The sequence below is a fragment of the Mustela nivalis genome, assembly GCF_964662115.1.
Source record: "Mustela nivalis genome assembly, chromosome: 19".
Lineage (NCBI taxonomy): Eukaryota > Metazoa > Chordata > Mammalia > Carnivora > Mustelidae > Mustela > Mustela nivalis.
Genome location: NC_139038.1, coordinates 4,482,813 through 4,501,017, shown reverse-complemented (window position 1 = coordinate 4,501,017; position 18,205 = coordinate 4,482,813). Strand labels below are relative to the sequence as shown.

Here is an 18,205-nt window from a genome sequence, read left to right as displayed (position 1 = left end):
AAGTGGGCAGGGGACACAAAGGACTCACAGATGCCATCTGACATAAGCAATGTGTTCGCAAGCAAATGTGGATGAACACACAGCTAGTCCATATTGATCTTTTATTATTGGATACATAGACTGTTCCATCCAATGTCCTATTGTTAGACATTTACTTTGTTGTAAATAAATCCCCAGAGTTCATATCTCTGAGGCATGAAAGAGAAATTAAAAACACAATGTAGGGGAAAAAATTGGAAACTTGCTCCCTTTTCACAGAAAGTCAACATTTCCTCAGAGCTATCATCTGGGCCCAGTTGGTTTCCATGGAATTATTTCAGCCAAGTCCATGCCTCTGTGACAAACTGGTTTTCCTGAGGTCCTTAAGGTTTTCCACACGTCTCCCTGAGTCATGGCTCTGTGGGGTTGTCAGCTCGTGGCTGGGACCTGAGTGCGTGTACGGCTTCCACCTCATAGTGCATGGAAGGCTGACGTGTGGGGCTAGGGAGATGAGTGTGGGCTCAGCTACTGGATTCCTCAGATCTCCTCATTACACAAGAAATCATTGTGCCTGGACCCATGAGGACAGTAACCTACTTCCCTTAGGCCGATGACCTCAGGCCTCCGTGGCCCTAGGAGACCTAGGGCATCAGAGTCAGGCGGTCTCGCCCCCACACCCACAGGTCTGGATCAAAAGCCTGGATCTAGAAGACAAGCGGCCCCATGAGAACACAACTTCCAGATGGGCCCTGCCCCCGCGACCCCCGACCTGCTCCCTCCTGTCGTCCAGACCCTTAATTCTTTCTGGTCCCAAATCCCCATGTCCCTTGCTGCACCTCCTCTCTCTCCCATTGGGCCCCACACCCTAAATCCCTCCAGCCAACCTACCTCTTCACACTCTTCTCGGGACACCCTGGTCCTCCAGTTCATGGATCGTATAAATTGGAATCTCAGTTTGTGGAACAAGGGTCGCTGGGACCGGTTCTTCCCATAGAGGAATGAAAAGATGGCCTGTTTGGGGGCCTGGTTATCCTCTTCCATATCACTGGCCAGGTAGCTGGAGAGAGACATCAGGTGGCTGGTCAGGAGCAGGACGGGAAGGATGCCCCTCCCCCACCTGAGCTCAGCTTCCCAGCAAGGACATAGGTTGCTTATTACCCAGTGTCACAGAGTGCCACTCAGTCATCAAGAGGGCAAAGGGATATTGAAAAAGAAAGCCAAAGTTGGTGGCATCACAATTCCGGATTTCAAGCTCTATTACAAAGCTGTCATCAAGACAGCATGGTACTGGCACAAAAACAGACACATAGATCAATGGAACAGAATAGAGCGCCCAGAAATAGACCCTCAACTCTACAGTCAACTAATCTTCGACAAAGCAGGAAAGACTGTCCAATGGAAAAAAGACAGCCTCTTCAATAAATGGTGCTGGGAAAATTGGACAGCCACATGCAGAAAAATGAAATTGGACCATTTCCTTACACCACACACGAAAATAGACTCGAAATGGATGAAGGACCTCAATGTGCGAAAGGAATCCATCAAAATCCTTGAGGAGAACACAGGCAGCAACCTCTTCGACCTCAGCCGCAGCAACATCTTCCTAGGAACAAGGCCAAAGGCAAGGGAAGCAAGGGCAAAAATGAACTACTGGGATTTCATCAGGATCAAAAGCTTTTGCACAGCAAAGGAAACAGTTAACAAAATCAAAAGACAACTGACAGAATGGGAGAAGATATTTGCAAACGACATATCAGATAAAGGACTAGTGTCCAGAATCTATAAAGAACTTAGCAAACTCAACACCCAAAGAACAAATAATCCAATCAAGAAATGGGCAGAGGACATGAACAGACATTTCTGCAAAGAAGACATCCAGAGGGCCAACAGACACATGAAAAAGTGCTCCATATCACTCGGCATCAGGGAAATACAAATCAAAACCACAATGAGATACCACCTCACGCCAGTCAGAATAGCTAAAATCAATAAGTCAGGAAATGACAGATGCTGGCGAGGATGCGGAGAAAGGGGAACCCTCCTACACTGTTGGTGGGAATGCAAGCTGGTGCAGCCACTCTGGAAAACAGCATGGAGGTTCCTCAAAATGTTGAAAATAGAACTGCCCTATGACCCAGCAATTGCACTACTGGGTATTTACCCTAAAGATACAAACGTAGTGATCCAAAGGGGCACGTGCACCCGAATGTTTATAGCAGCAATGTCCACAATAGTCAAACTATGGAAAGAACCTAAATGTCCATGAACAGATGAATGGATCAAGAGGATGTGGTATATATACACAATGGAATACTATGCAGCCATCAAAAGAAATGAAATCTTGCCATTTGTGACAACATGGATGGAACTAGAGCATATCATGCTTAGCGAAATAAGTCAAGCAGAGAAAGACAACTATGATATGATCTCCCTGATATGAGGAAGTGGTGATGCAACATGGGGGCTTAAGTGGGTAGAAGAAGAATCAATGAAACAAGATGGAATTGGAAGGGAGACAAACCATAAGTGACTGTTAATCTCACAAAAGAAACAGAGGGTTGCTGGGGGGAGGGGGTTGGGAGAAGGAGGTGGGATTCAGGACATTGGGGAGGGTATGTGCTTTGGTGAGTGCTATGAAGTGTGTAAACCTGGTGATTCACAGACCTCTACCCCTGGGGATAAAAATATATGTTTATAAAAAATTTAAAATTTAAAATTAAAAAAAAAAAGAAGGCATGGCTGGGCAGAGACTTCTCCCAGTTGAGGATGGAGAGGGAACTCAATGGGAAGCCTGAGGGCATGTCCTGTGGGGGGACACCCACACCCACCCCTTCCCTTTAGCGAGTTTGTGCACAAACCTGTCTTCCCATAGAGCAAGGCCATATACATCTCCCATGGCCAGGAGCTGACCCTGTTCTATTCTGTAACCATGACTTTCCTACCAAATGACTAATACAGGATTGGGTTCATGGGTGCATGAATTCAACACGCACTTCTTGAACCTCTCTTCCCATTGCCTCATGTCCTTGGTCCATAACGTATACTCTATATGTATTTGTTGAATGAATAAATAATGCCTTTTTTAAGTTCAAGTGCAATACTGATCACCTCCTATTCCCAACATAACTTAAACCTATGCAAAACAGAAGGAATTGTGCAGTGTCTTTGAGAGTGTGGTAATATGTTGACAAGTCCTGCAGGCATCGAGTCTAATGGGTTGGGGAAGGGGACAGGGGGGTGGAGCGGTGAGTGGATAGGCAATAACCATAGTCCAGAATCTCCATGACACTCGGATTTTAACAGAAGTGCTGCTGCGGTGCAGAAGTCAGGGAGGTTGGCGGGGCAGGGAAGGGGGGAGCATCTGAAGATTTGGGAGTTGAAGTTGACCTTGAGGACAAGTCGTTTTCCTCAGGTATAGGTGCAAAATTACCTAGACAGAAAACGCAATATAGGAACAGAGGGAAGTGTCCTTAGAAGGTGGAAACACCAAGGGGATGAGCAAGTCGGACGAAGACGAAAGGTTTGGATCCAAGCTCGGAAGCCTGGCCTTGACCCAGAACACCACTGGCCCTGGAGAGTGGAGGCGGAGACCAGAACTTTGAAGGACTTCATGCACCTAGCGCCCACAGGCTTCGGGACAGTGTTGTAAGACACACCCGCGGAAGCATTCACAACAGATCTGTGCTATGTCTTGGGGGCGTGAATCGAGGCATTTGTGATGGGAATGCTTAGGAGGAAAACAATTACTCTTGGTATCGCGGTGGGAAGGGGACAGACGGAGGATCAGGACCGGCTGCTTCGCTAGTCTGTTTGCTCAGGGCAGGGCCGTGTCCGTTCCTTCCTTCTGTCCTCTTAGAAGGGTCTTCTGTTTGCTTCTCCTGGCTGACGTCACGGATGTTTGTGTTTACAAGGAACAGTCTAAAAAAACACTATACTATAATCCTATGGTTTTTACACACGGGGTCAACAGTTTTTCTAAAAAAGTAGTTTAATAAACGGTTACAAATGGTTTTAAAAAAAAGGAGATGAAAGTTTAGGGTCCCAATTTCCCCCTCCATCCACCCAGGTAGCGAATTGTACTGCGGGATGAGACAAAAATACTCACAGGGCTATGAAGAAATGGATTCGCTGGTACTGCCAGGAGAAGAGGCCAGCACGGCTGAAGTAAGCTATGACCATAGACAGGAGATACTGGTGGCAAGAGGAGACACAGTGTCAGAGAGAGGTGACATCCTGGGCGAGGAAAACCAGTGGGGGATGGGGACATGAGGCTGGAGCAGGTTCTCCCGCTTTGACGGACTGGGTGAATTTGCTTATTTGGTGTCAACAGGTTGGTTGCAAACCAAAGAAGTCAAGGGAAGAGTTGATGGTGCTCCCAGGATAGCAAGCTGTGCTGGTCTGAGGGCTTGTCTTCAGGACAGCCGGCCTCTGGAGGGTCTCTGAGAAGCTGGAGCCAAGGGGTGCCCCACCCAAGAGCTGAGAGAGAAGGGACTTAAGGTGGCAACAGACAGAGGGGCACGCCTGGGACTCAGGTCCCAGAGGACCTGCAGGAAACCACGAGGTCCCCAGCGGGAAGTGTTGGCAGGATGAGGTTGGAGACAGGGTTTTGGAGGCATCGCCCTGCCCCAGGACAGATGTTGGAGCAAGAACACATCTGAGTGGAGAACAATGATACCTTGTCGGATACGCTCAGATTTTTGTCCCAGGCCAGAAATTTTTGAATGACAGGATCCTCTGTGAAAAGAGGGTATAGGTCAGGTTGACAAGCAGAATGGGGTTACTGTGGGAGCGTTCCAGGGCAAAGAGGAGAATGATGCCTCTCCTGGAGAAGTTCCAGGATGTGGCCAGCGGTGAGGCTGATGGGCAAAAGGGAGCAAAAACCTGTCACCTCCCAGGGAAATTTGGTGGCTTCTGGCGTGGGGAGGCTGAAGGAGCACACCTGTAAGATTGGATGGGAGGTCAACAGGGACGCTGTCTCATCATGCATGGACATGCCACTGCGGAGACCACAGTCATTCCCTGTCATTTTCTCATCCCACAGTGACATAAGGGTCTAAAGATGGCATGTCATTTCCACACCCCCTGCCCAACTCCACACACACAGCCAAAGACATTTAGAGTTAAAAGGCCAATAAGGGGAACCTGGGTGGCTCCATGGCTTAAAGCTTCTGCTTCGGCTCACGTCATGATCCCAGGGTTCTGGGATGTAGCCCCACATCAGGCTCTCTCCTCAACGGGGAGCCTGCTTTCCCCCTGTTTTTCTGTCTGCCTCTGCCTGCTTGTGATATCTCTCTCTCTCTCTCTCTCTCTCTCTCTGTCAATTAAATAAATAAAATATTAAAAAAAAAAAAAGCAAAAGTCCAATAAGAACTAAGACATCTCAGGAGTGTAACTGAAACCAAGCTTTCTCATCCCAAGTACAGACCTTTCTCCAAGTCTCACCTAATCCTCTGTCATTTTTATGTGTCCCCAGTGACGGATCATTATGGAGTCCTCCAAGGATGGAGAGCTCACCAACCTTCAGAGAATTCTTTTCCATTGGAAGCTTCTTGAATTTAAAGAGAAAATGGAAGAGGGTTGGAGGAGATCTTCTTTCCAAGCAACTTTTTGAAGACCTCGTGGTGTTCAGGGAGCACTGAAGACACCCGTTGTCTCTTCAACTTCATCTTGAGGCCACACAGTGACTCCACGACCCAGATGTCCTCAGCGCCAGAGCCTGTCTCCTCATCTGACTCATCCCTTCCTCTCTTCCTTGTGGGGGACTCGGGCATGGGGCGGGGGTCTACCCAGGGGGCTGAGTGAAGAAACCAGGCTACAGTATAAGGCTTTTGTCTTTGGAATTCAGCCACCCCTTCTCCCCCTCCAAAAACCCCAACTTCCCCTTCATTCTCTCCAGCCTTCCTGACAATTGACATCTCCCCAACCATGTTTCCATCTTTCTCCTTTGTTGATACACATCTGTCCCCATTCATCTTTGGCACTGTTTCACCACCCCCATCCTCAAAATTTCATTGTAGATAACTTCTCCCCTGGGAATAATGACATCATTTCCTCTCTTCCTTTACCTCCTCTTTGGACCTCATCTCCTAACCCTCTTTCCCTGCTTCTTGGGTATTCCTTCCATGCTTACAGTTTTGTCCCCAACTCCTATACTTTCCTTCTCCAATCCCCGGCTTTCTGGATCTCTCCTGTCACACACACCCTACTCAGACACTCCTTCCTGACTTTTGTACCCATTCCTCTTTACTAGCCAAGCCTCTCAAGTCCCTTCCTCTTCCTCCTTTCTCACCTGATGGTCCTGGGATTTCATCATCCACCACATTGAAGGGGTACCCTGAGGTGCTAGGCTGGGGACTCTGGTCCTCAGACTGGGAATGCGGTTGATTAGGTTGATCATCAGCCATGATTTCTCCCTAGCTCTTTCTGTCCTCCCAGAAACCTTAGACCCTGTTCTGAGCAAATTCCGACTGAACCCAAGCCCGTGGTCCCTTCTCCAAGCTGGGGCAAAGCCAGGAGTGGCAAAAAGGTCTGTGAAGGTACAGTTGTCCTCCTCTGCTGCCAAGCACCATGGAATCTGGTCCTTCCAATCAGGAAGGTGGGAAACCTCTGATGTCACAGGTCATTCCAGCCTGGCAACCAGTTTGAAGGGAAACACGTAACTGCCACACTGGTGTCCAGTTTGGGATCTCGAGGTAAGGGCTGTTTCCAGCCACCGACCCAGCCTTGGACCATCCTCCAAAACTGTCCTCGAGGGGTCTGGATCACTCTACTCCTCTCCAGCAGATGCCCGGCTCTCTCCTCTCTTGGCACATGTTGGGCTCTCTCCATCCTTCCTATTCCTAATTCAGGGCACAATCTGGTGGGAGAAGGAGGAAAGAGACAAGGGAATTTGGGATGGGCCGAAACGTAAGAACTTACAAGACAGACATAAGTATGTCAAGAAGGTTCCAGGTACATGGACTTGTTGGAATTAAAAGTTAGTTTAAGGGACACCTGGGTGGCTCAGTTGGTTAAGCGGCTGCCTTCGGCTCAGGTCACGATCCTCTTCCTGGAATTGAGTCCCACATCAGGCTCCTGGCTCGGCGGGGAGCCTGCTTCTCCCTCTGGCTCTGCCTGCCTCTCTGCCTGTGCTCACTCGCTCCCTCTCCCTCTCTCTCTCTGACAAATAAATAAATAATTTTTTTTAAAAAATGTTAGTTTAAATCGCTTAATTTGGTAGACTTCTTCTCCATGTTTTACTGACATTGTGTTGGGGGTGGGTGTTCAGTGGTGGGGGAGCACTCACGCTCTCCTCTGAACCATCTCTGAGCCCAAGAGACATTTTGGGAACCTGAACCGGTAGATAACTGTACCTGTGTTCTCACACACTTCAGACGGTGTCTACAACTTAAGAAGTCCCTGGACCACCCAAAACCTGCCCCTTGATCGCAATTAATCAGCTCTAATCTGCATCTGAAATTTGTAAGCCCGTGTATCACTCTCGACCCAGAAACTTCAGGACCACTTGTGTATTTTATGAACAAAATGCCACATGCACAAAAAGGCTAGATGGAAAAATCTCCCATTTAAGGCAGAATCTGTTTAACCAAGAAGGTGGGAAGCATGTGGTAGCACAGACGCCGTCACGGAGGTCTTGGCCAGCTGTCCATTAACATCAGAGGAAGCTTCTTCCCAACCTCCTCCCTCCTACCTCTGCTTCTCACCTGTGCATCTGAATCTTGCTCACTCTCTCCTTCTGTGTTAAAATAACAGGACTGAAAATTTACCATTTTAACCACTTTTGAGGGTATGATTTGGTAGCAGTATGCACTTTCGGGTCTCTGTGCGACCATCAGGACCATCCTTCTCCAGAACTTTTTCGTCTTCCCTGAAACTGAAACTCTGCACCCACTGAAGGAGAACTCCCCCTTCTCCCCTCCCCCAGCCCCTGGCAAGCACCATTCCACTTTCTGTCTCTAGAGATTGGGCTATTTCAGATAGCTCCTATCAGTAGAATCATGCAGTATTTTATGCGTATGTTTCTGATTTATTTCATTCAACAAAATGTCTTCCAAGCTCCTTTGTGTTATAGTGTGTGACAGAATTCCTTCCTTTTTAAAGATGAATAATATCCATTCTGTGTGTGTGTATGTTTGCATTTTACATGTTCCTTTCACAATCATAGAAGAACAGTGATACATACATATCATTTTCAGTTTATCCATCCATCTGTTGATGGACGCCAGTATTGTGTCCACATTTTGGGTAAGCCTTGCTTTCGATCCATTGTTTGAACTTGGATGAGAAACACATCTTTAATTCGGGATGTGCCTCAAGTTTTATTTTGCACTTCGATCAAACTTACGGATAGCTAAGGAGCTCAGTGCAAGCATAAATAAAGTCAAACCAGTTCACCCAGAAAACAATATGGAGGTTTCTCCAAAGATTTTAAAAAACCAAACGAACAAACCCAAAAAAACAGAAGTACCATATAATCTGGCACTCTTATGGCCAGGGATACAACCAAAGGAAATGAAAACAGGATATTAAAGAAATATCTGCCCTCCTGTGTTCATTGCAGCATTACTCACAAGACCAAGATAGGAAAACTACCCTGGTGTCCATCAACGGAGGCGTGCATAAAGAGGATGTGAGGTCCATACACAGGGAGCTGTAGATTGGTATTTGTATAGAGGTGAGAAAGTAGGAAATCCTGCCATTCGTGACAACATGGATGGACCCTGAGGGCATTATGTGGAATGAAATAAGACTGATGTAGAAAGACAAATACTGTTGGTAACATTTATATGGGAAATCTTCAAAAACAACATAAGTCAAACTCAGAGAAACTGAAGGTTAAAAAAAAAAAAGTGACAACATGGATGGACCTTGAGGGCATTATGTGGAATGAAATAAGACTGACGTAGAAAGACAGATACTCTTGGTAACATTTATATGGGAAATCTTAAAAAACAACAAAAAGTCAAACTCAGAATAACAGAAGGTTAAAAAAAAAAAAGGAGGTTGCCAGGGGTGGGGAAGGTGGAGAAACTAGGGAGAGGCTGGTAAAAAGAAGAAAACTTTTCAGTGAGAAGATGAAGTCTACAGATCTCATATCAGACACAGTAACCACACACAACACAGCACATAAATGAAATTTACCAGGAGAGTAGAACTGACATGTTCTCAACATTCAAAAAGGTCAGTAGGTGAGGTCATGGATGTGTTAATTAACTAGGTGGTTAGAATCCCTTCACTGCGTACATCATAATGATGTACACTTTAAATCGTATGGTTTTATATGTCAGTTACACCTCAATAAAATTGAAATTTTTATAAAGTAGTTGATCCAAGGTGCAGGGACCCACTGCTACCTTTGTTTGCAATTGTTAACCTTCACATTTGGATGACGTCTCAGAGAGCCTGCAGGTGGCCTTGGGGTTCCTGCACAGCCTCCATGGGTCCTGGACCTCCTGCGGGTCCCACACTGCCCCAGGAAGGACACGTGACTCGTGGCTGCAGAAGTTCAATCTCTAGGAAGCCTATTTGCATTCAGATTTCCATTCCTGATGTTTTCATCCATCAGACCTGAGTCTACCCCCGCCATAACAAAACAGAAGTCTGGGATTTGTTATTTAGTTATTTATTCTTAAAGGTTTTATTTCTTTATTTGACAGACATCACCAGTAGGCAGAGACGCAGGCAGAGAGAGAGGGGTGGGGAGGCAGGCTCCCCACCGAGCAGAGAGCCCGATGCGGGGCTCGATCCCAGGATACTGAGACCATGACCCGAGCTGAAGGCAGAGGCTTTAACCCACTGCCACCTAGGCACCTCTGGGATTTGTTTTTTAGAACAAGGGATGTGATGCGCTAAAGACTGAAGCAAAACCCCAGGATTCACCTCGGCTGCTCTGATTCAAGTCCTCTGTCCTCTTCACGATGTCCCTTCTCCATCTGCTCAGACTCCTGTTGGTAGACAATCTGGAGAACATAAGCCAGTAGTTATAATATGCTTGTCTAAAAGATGGGGGCGGTGAGGGCGCCTGGGTGGCTCAGTGGGTTAAGCCGCTGCCTTCGGCTCAGGTCATGATCTCAGGGTCCTGGGATGAAGGTCCGTGTCAGGCTCTCTGCTCAGAAGGGAGCATGCTTCCCTCTCTCTCTCTCTCTCTCTGTCTGCCTCTCTGTCTACTTGTGATCTCTCTCTGTCAAATAAATAAATGAAATAAAATAAAATAAAATAAAATAAAATAAAATAAAATAAAATAAAATGGGGGCGGTGAGAATGGGAAAGTAATGGTTTTTTTACAAAGCAGCACATACCCTTGTGCAAATCCTCCTGCCTTCAGGGTCCCATCTCTTCAACCTATAAAAGAAAATACATAGATAAGATGACCTGTAAGCGTTCTGCCCATGTTAACATAACCAAGGCAGTGAGGAAGCAAACTGGACAAGACCAGGGACGCAAAGTCTAGGGGTAAAATTGTGTGCTCCCGTCCAAGCCCCCTTCCCCCTCTTCGTGTGTTGAAGTCCTAACCCCTGGTACCTCAGAACGTGATGTTTTCTTCTTCTTTTTATTTTCTTTCTTTTTTGGTGGTGGGTCTCTACGGAGGAAAATGAAGGTAAAATGAAGCCTTAGGGTGGAGATCATGTTCTCAAGGTCATGAGCCCCAAGCTAGGCACGGCACTCAGCAGGGATTCTGCTTCTTTTTCTCTCTCTCTCTCTCTGTCTCCCCCACTGCCCGCCCATTGCTCATGCACTCTCTCTCTAAAGTAAATATATAACTCTTAAAAAAAAAAAAAAAAGGAAAATTTGGATACAGAGACTCCCAGGTAGAGAGAAGAGAGTGTGATGATACATAGAGAGGGGACAGTCGTCTACAAGCCAAGGAGAGAGGATGGGACCGAGCCCCCGCACCCCCCCCCCCAAAGAACTAGGTCTGCCCACACCTGGATCTCAGCCTCCCAGCCTCCAGAACTTGGAGACAATTCATCTCTGTTGTTAAGGCCCCTGGGTTGTCTTACTTTGTTGCAGCTTCCCTGTAAACCCATCCAACCAGTATTTTGCATAAGAGGGAATTCAGATTCCGTCACTTCCCTCACACTTCTGTGGCCCCTTCCATTAAAGCAAGCCATGTCCCGAGGCTTCAAAGAAGAACTAGTTCTTTCTTACAGATTGGAAACTTGAGCTTTCTTAGCCTCTGACATTTCCTGGTCACCGTGAATGTGCTAGTTTGGGGGCAAAAAAATGGATGAAAGACTTTAAGAGAAGAATGATTCACAAATCTTGAGGATGGCTGCCAGAGATCTTCATAAAATTGATGTGTTAAAGAGAAACAGGAGCCAACACAGGCAATTACTTAGAAAATTAAGGGCTGGAAAGGCTTCTTCAAGTATGGTGTCAAAACAGAAGAAAAGTAGGAAGAGAAAGTGAGGGTCATCTGGGGGGCTTGCATGGTTAAGCATCTGCCTTTGGCTCACATCATAGTCCCAGAGTCCTGGGATCGAGTTCCACATCAGGGCTCCCTGTTTAGCAAGGAGGCTGCTTCTCCTTTTGCCTCTGCCTCTCTCTCTCTCTCTCTGATGAATAAATAAATAAAAGTCTTTAAAAACATTATGTCCATATGGCAGAAAATAAAAGTAAAACATTAAGTTCAAAAGGTCAATGACAAAATGGGGGAAATATTTGTACTTAATACAAATACAAAAAGAGAAAGCTTTATATTTTAAATACTAATAAATGAAGAGATCTTAATGAAGCCACATTAAAAGGTATAGATCTGGGGCACCTGTGTAGCTCAGTCGGTTAAGTGTCTGCCTTTGGTTCAGGTTTTTTTTTTTTTTTTTAATTTTTATGTATTTGTCAGAGAGAGAGTGAGTGAGAGCGAGCACAGGCAGACAGAGTGGAAGGAAGAGTCAGAGGGAGAAGCAGGCTCCCTGCGGAGCAAGGAGCCCGATGTGGGACTCCTTGCTCCAGCATTAGGCTCCCTGCTTAGCGGGGAGTCTGCTTCTCCCTCTCCCTCTGCTGCTCCCCCTGCTTGTGCCCTTTCTCTGTCAAATAAATAAATAATATGTATATATTTTTAAAAGGTACAGGTCCAGGGGCGCCTGGGTGGCCCAGTGGGTTAAAGCCCCTGTCTTTGGCTCAGGTCAAGATCCCAGGGTCCTGGGATTGAGCCCCATGTCAGGTTCTCTGCTCACCAGGGAGCCGGCTCCCCCCCCCCCCTCTCTACCTGCCTCTCTGCCTATTTGTGATCTCTGTCTGTCAAATAAACAAATAAAATCTTTAAAAAATAAAAAAATGGTGCAGATCTGGCCCAGACAGAATCACAGGGTTCAGATTTGCCTTCCCTGCTTAAAGAAGTTTCTAGGAGGGGGAAATATATGAATATATGAAATGACAGGTTTTAGTCATTTGGAGAGAGGAGTGAGCCCCCAAGAGCTTCCAGTTCACCGCCCAGAGAGTTATCTAGCCTGAGGTATGTGGCAGGGGTCCTGGGGTGCCCAGGATGTCTGTGAGTTGCAGGAACAGAGTTGGGTGGTGAGGGGGAGGGGGGGATGACAGCCAGAGTTCACAGGCAGAGAACCAGAGTGGACAGAGAGGCAGGAGGTTGTCTCAGTCTTCAGGTGAGCAGGTCAGTGCCTATGGGGGAGACAAGAGCTGGAGGCCAGGACCCAATAGACGGGGCAGGCGGGGGCTCTGCCTGTCTTCCCCAAGGTGCTCAGCATAGCTTCCTTCCTTTACCTGCCGAAAATGGAAAAGAACACAGAAAATGTGCCTGGAGGTTTTCCAGTCTCGGGCCTAGGGGAAGTGTGGTCACCTCTCATGAATTCCACCATTCTATTGGTGAGAAGTCTGTTGGTGGGAATTCGGGCACAGACCACACTTACTAGCAGCAAGAGCTGGGCAGGACTTCCGGCCTACACAGCCACAGCCAGGGCGGACAGAGCAGCTTCCGGAGAAGCATTCCTTTTGTGCAGGATTAGTTTGATGCAACTCCTCAGTGAGAGAAATCAGGAATGGGTTATGTGCCCATCATTAGCATAAATCAGTACTATTACCTTTGGAACGAGTGTTACCTGGAGAAAACTTCCTCTGTGGATTTTGTATGTATCTAAATCTCCTAGAAGCTAAACCACTTTCTTGCTAGCATGGTAACAGGGGATGGTTGTTCTTAAGGGCCTGGGAGCCATCTCTTTGAAATGTAAACCTCAAGGAAGGTAGTGTCTCTCTGTCACCAGGACAGTTAAGGGTGGGCCCTAGACACCTAGCTCTGAGCTTTAACGACCTGTTTGTCAGAAATGGGTAAGTAGTTTTCTTTTTCCTTTGGACAGAGACAACTGGCACGGATGGGCACCAAGATGACAAGGTACACTTAGGATGAACAATGAAAAACTTATAGCAAATGCCGCTGGCAAGTCCTGTGACCCTGAAACAGGTGTATTGTTTTGCTGGAGAACTTCTAGGTAATGGATTGTATCTGCCGAGCTGATTGAAAAGGCGAGGTTCATTTTTCTCCTTGCTGTCTTGTTAGTAGTTCGTCTGTGACATGCAACACAGTCTGGTTTAATGGTTATTTAACAATAGAACAGGGGAGTCTGTGTGGCTCAGTCAGTGGGGGACTCTTGTTTTCAGCTCAGGTCCAGATCTCAGCGTTGTGGGATCGAGTCCTGCATGGGGCTCCACACTCTGCACAGAGTCGACTGAGGATTCACTCTCTAGCTCTCCCTCTGCCCCTCCCCCTGCTCTGTCTCTTTCTCTCTAAAATAAATCTTAAAAAAAAAAAGAACAATAGCGTGGTTGTCTTTTTTTTTTTTTTAAGATTTTTTTTATTTATTTGGATTCAGATTTTATTTATTTGACAGTGAGAGAGAGATCACAAGTAGAGAGGCAGGCAGAGAGAGAGGAGGAAGTAGGCTTCCTGCTGAGCAGAGAGCCCGATGTGGGGCTCAATCCTAGGACTCAGAGACCGTGACCCGAGCAGAAGGTAGAGGCTTAACCCACTGAGCCACCGAGGTGCCCCTGGATTCAGATTTTAAAATGGGAATGTGGAAATAAGAGACATTATCATGTAAAGTACAATTATTAGGGGGTCATATCAGCACCCAGAGTCTTTTTCTGAGTTCATGTGTGCAGATAGTAGGTTACCTCAGGGCTGTGGGGATAGAGCAAACACATGACTGATGTTCCTGACAGTCTCAGAAAAGGAGAGTGCCGCCCGTTACATGATTTGAATTGACTGTTTCGTTACTTGTGGGTTTTCAAGATTTCCTGGGATTTGAGAAATGTCTTTGTGGGAGTTGATGTAGTTATGGGTAGCTTTTCTAATAACAACCATTAAATATTGCAACATATGGCTCATGCATGTAGCTTATCTAAACCGAGGGCCTGCTGGGTGAGCAAACATCGGTGATCCAAGAAGACCAGTTTTCATTGTTCCTGTTTGATGCAGGGATAAAAGCTAAGGCTGAGGGAATGGCCTGCCCATCCTTAAGATGCTTCTGTTACTGTTCATTTGGGTTGTGCAGTAAATAATAAAGCAAAGTATTCTTTTTTTTTTTTTTATTTTACTAATTTATTTGACAGAGATCACAAGTGGGGGGTGGAAAGCAGGCTCCCTGCTGAGCAGAGAGCCAGATGTGGGGCTTGATCCCAGGATCCTGGGATCATGACCTGAGCCTACGGCAGAGGCTTTAACCCACTGAGCCACCCAGGCGTCCCAGCAAAGTATTCCTTAGCAAATATATTCTTACACTCATTCCCGTTTCAATTCTCAGCATCCCGGTTTCGTCCTCACCCCTCTCCCGAATGTTTTGGTGAAGAATAGCGGTGACGTAATTACAGTCAGATCCATCGGACATCTACTGTTGGCTTTGTTTCTTTCTCCTGCTTTTGTCTTCCTTTCGATTGTGTATTTTTTATGATCCCATTTTACGTCTTGTGTGCGGTTGTTAGCTCTAACACAGTTGTTATTTGTGATTGCTTTGCAATTTATTGTATGAAACTTTTAATTCATCACAGTTTATCTTCAGGTAAGGTACCATTTATTGCTTAGAATGTAGGGAGTTTGTGACTTCCATTGCTCCCTGCTGGGTCATCACACTGTTGTGTCATTTTACTCTTACAAGTAGAATCAAGCCCATAGGACTAGTGATTTTTAAGCAAATACTTATTTTTTAAGGAATAAGAAAATAGCCTAGCTACCATTTCTGGTACTCTTCATTTCTTTATGTAGATACAGATTGTTATCTGCTCTTACTTTCCTTCTGCCTGAAGGACTTCCTTCAACACCTCTAGTTGTTCTTCTTTTTCTTTTTCAAATTTTTATTTAAATTTTAATGAGTAAGCTTACAGTGCAATATTAGTTTCAAGAGGAGAGGTCAGTGAATCATCCCTTACATAGGACACCTGGTGCTCATCAAAACATCTTCTTAATGCCCATCCCCCATCTAGCCCAACCCCACCCACATCCCTCCATCACCCCTCATCGTGTTCTCTTATGGTTTGGTTCCCCTCTCCTCTTTTGTTCCTTCCCATATATTCATCTGTCTTGTTTCTTAAATCCCATATTTATGAATCATGTGAGTGAAATCGTATGAAATTTGTCGTTTTCTGACTGATTTACTTCGCTTAGCATAATACCCTCTAGTTCTATCGAGGTCATTGCAAATGGTAAGATATCATTCTTTTTGATGGCTGACTAATAATCCATTGTATATATACACCACATCGTCTTCATTCCTCAGTCTGGGGACATTTGGGCTCTCGCTGTAGTTTGGCTCTTGTGGATCATGCTGCTCTAAACATCGGGGTTCCAAAAACATCGAAGGTTCTCCTTCGAGTCTGTATTTTTGTATCCTTTGGGTAAATTCCTAACCTAGAGTGTCATTGCTGGATTGTAGGGTATTTGTATTTTCAACTTTCTGGGGAACTGCCATACTGTTTTCCAGAGGGGCTGCACCTGCTTGCATTACCCCCAGCAGTGCACGAGGTTCGCCTTTTTCTGCATCCTCGCCAACCCCTGTTGCTTCTTGTGTTGTTGAGTTTAGCCATTGAGACAGCTGTGTGGTGGGATCTCGTTTTGATTTGTGTTTTGATTTGTGTTTCCCTCATGATGAGTGACGTTGTGCATCTTTGCATGTAAGGCACATGCATTTGGACCTAGGTATGTGTCTTTGGGAAAGTGTCTGTTCATGTCCTCTGCCCATTTCATGACTGGATTATTTGGTTTTGGGATGTTGAGTTTGATAAGTTCTTTCTGGATTTTGGGACACTTTAAGGTGCTGCTGAATCTTTCAGCTCTTATATGTCAGAAAAGTCCTTTATTTTTGCCTTGGCTTTAATTTCAGGAGAGCGGGGCACCTGGGCAGCCCAGTGGGTTAAAGCCTCTACCTTCGGCTCAGGTCATGATCCCAGGGTCCTGGGATCGAGCCCCACATCGGGCTCTCTGCTCAGCGGGGAGCCTGCTTCCCTTCCTCTCTCTCTGCCTGCTTCCCTACCTACTTGTGATCTCTGTCAGTCAAATAAATGGATAAAATCTTTAAAAAAAAAATCTTACAGTTTCAGGGGAGCTTTGCTGGGTTTTCTCCTGTACATCAGATGTGTTCCCCTACTGTCTTCCCACTTCCATTGTTCCCAAGAGAAATGTGATGTCATCCTCTCCATTCCTACGTTTGTCCTGTGGTTTTTGGTTTTTCTTCTAGATGCTTTTGAACTTTTCTCTTTATCCCTGGTTTTGAGCAGTTTGGTTATGCTGTGTCTTGGTATTGCTTTCCTCCGGTCTCTGTGCTTGTGGGTCATTGAACTTCTTGGATCTGTGTTTATGATTTTCATCAACTTTGGGAAATTTTTGACCGTATTCCTTCAAATATTCCCCCCACCTCCCTCCATCTGTCCTCAGCGACTCCTTTTCCGTGTGTGTTACGCAGCTTGAAGTCGTCTCACAACTCACTGATATTCTTTGTTCTCTTCCAATTCCTTTTTCTCTGTGTGTTTCATTTTATAAAAGCTCCTGTTGCTGTTCTTCGTGTTCACTGATCTTTTTTTTGGTGCTGTGTTAATCTAGTCGGGTGTTAACTTTCTCAGACATTGTAGTATTTATCTGTAGAAGTTCCGTTTGAGTCTTTTAAAATGTCTTTCCTGTTCCTACTCAGATATTTTGAACATAAGGAATATGGTAATAAACTATTTTAATGATCAGTGCCACTTGTAACATCTGGGTCAGTTCTAGGCCCATTTCAGTAGATGTGTCATTTTCTGTGGTGGCTTGTCCTTCCCTGCATGTATCCCCCAGTTTGTCAACCCTCCTCGCCTCTTCTCGGTTCTCCCTCCCTGCTGCAGGGCTGGGAACTCTCAGGGCAGTAACCAGAGGCCTCTCCTTGTTGATATCCTATCTCTGATTCCTGTTCTTCATTGCTGCCCTTTATTGCTTCAAGATCCGTGTCTTAAAAGCCACTGCTTTGAGGGCACCTGGGTGGCTCAGTGGTTAAAGCCTCTGCCTTTGGCTCAGGGCATGATCTCAGGGTCCTGGGATTGAGCCCCTGGGATTGAGCTTACCCCTCTCTCTCTGCCTGCCTCTCTGCGTACTTGTGATCTTTGTCTGTCAAATAAATAAATAAAATCTTAAAAAAAAATAATAAGAAAAGAAAGCCACTGCTTTGTATATTCTGTTTTTTGGTGTCCTTTCAGGAGGCAGGGTAAATCTGATTCTTGTCTGTCTTTGTTGAAAGCAGTCCTAATGCCTGCCTGTATTTTGAATCATAGTTAGAAACTTTTCCCCACATTGGGTTATAGGAAAATTCACCCATTTTTTTTTCTGTGTGGTTTAATATTTTATATTTAGATCACTGATCCCAGTTGGACTTTTTTCTTTCATGGTGTGGAGTATGGATGCAGTTTCATCCATGCCCAAATGACTATAGTTCCTCTAACACTGTTCATTAAAAATCAGTGGATTGTTATAATGTATTATAATATCACAGGTCCTCGTGATATGTCATGTAATCATACAAGTCTACTTCTAGACTTTGTGCTCTGATCCACTGACCTATCTCCATCCGTATGCTGACAACAAACCCTTTTAATGATAAAGGTTGTGTTTTAAATCTGGTAGGGATTAGGCCCCCTATACAGCTTTTTTTTTTTTTTTTTTTGGAGATTTTCCTAGTTCTTGATTTTTTCTGCCCTCATATGAACTTTAGTGCCAGCTCACATAGTTCAAGGAAGAAAGCTTTTGGTATTTTTGTTGGGT

At 45.6% G+C, this 18,205-nt stretch overlaps 2 protein-coding genes across 2 annotated transcripts in view; one reads left to right on the top strand and one right to left on the bottom strand.

Moving 5' to 3' along the window:
* Positions 1 to 18,205, top strand: part of RBAK (RB associated KRAB zinc finger) — an 813,856-nt gene that overhangs the window by 158,013 nt on the left and 637,638 nt on the right. The gene's annotated exons all lie outside the window — the stretch shown is intronic.
* On the bottom strand, positions 621 to 6,383 carry LOC309854220 (speedy protein E4-like; the record flags this gene model as incomplete). The annotated part of the gene is made up of 6 exons (XM_082713052.1): positions 621 to 683; positions 868 to 1,036; positions 4,085 to 4,170; positions 4,655 to 4,713; positions 5,576 to 5,773; positions 6,269 to 6,383. The coding sequence occupies 6 exons, from the start codon at positions 6,381 to 6,383 to the stop codon at positions 621 to 623; spliced, it is 690 nt and encodes a 229-aa protein (XP_082569178.1).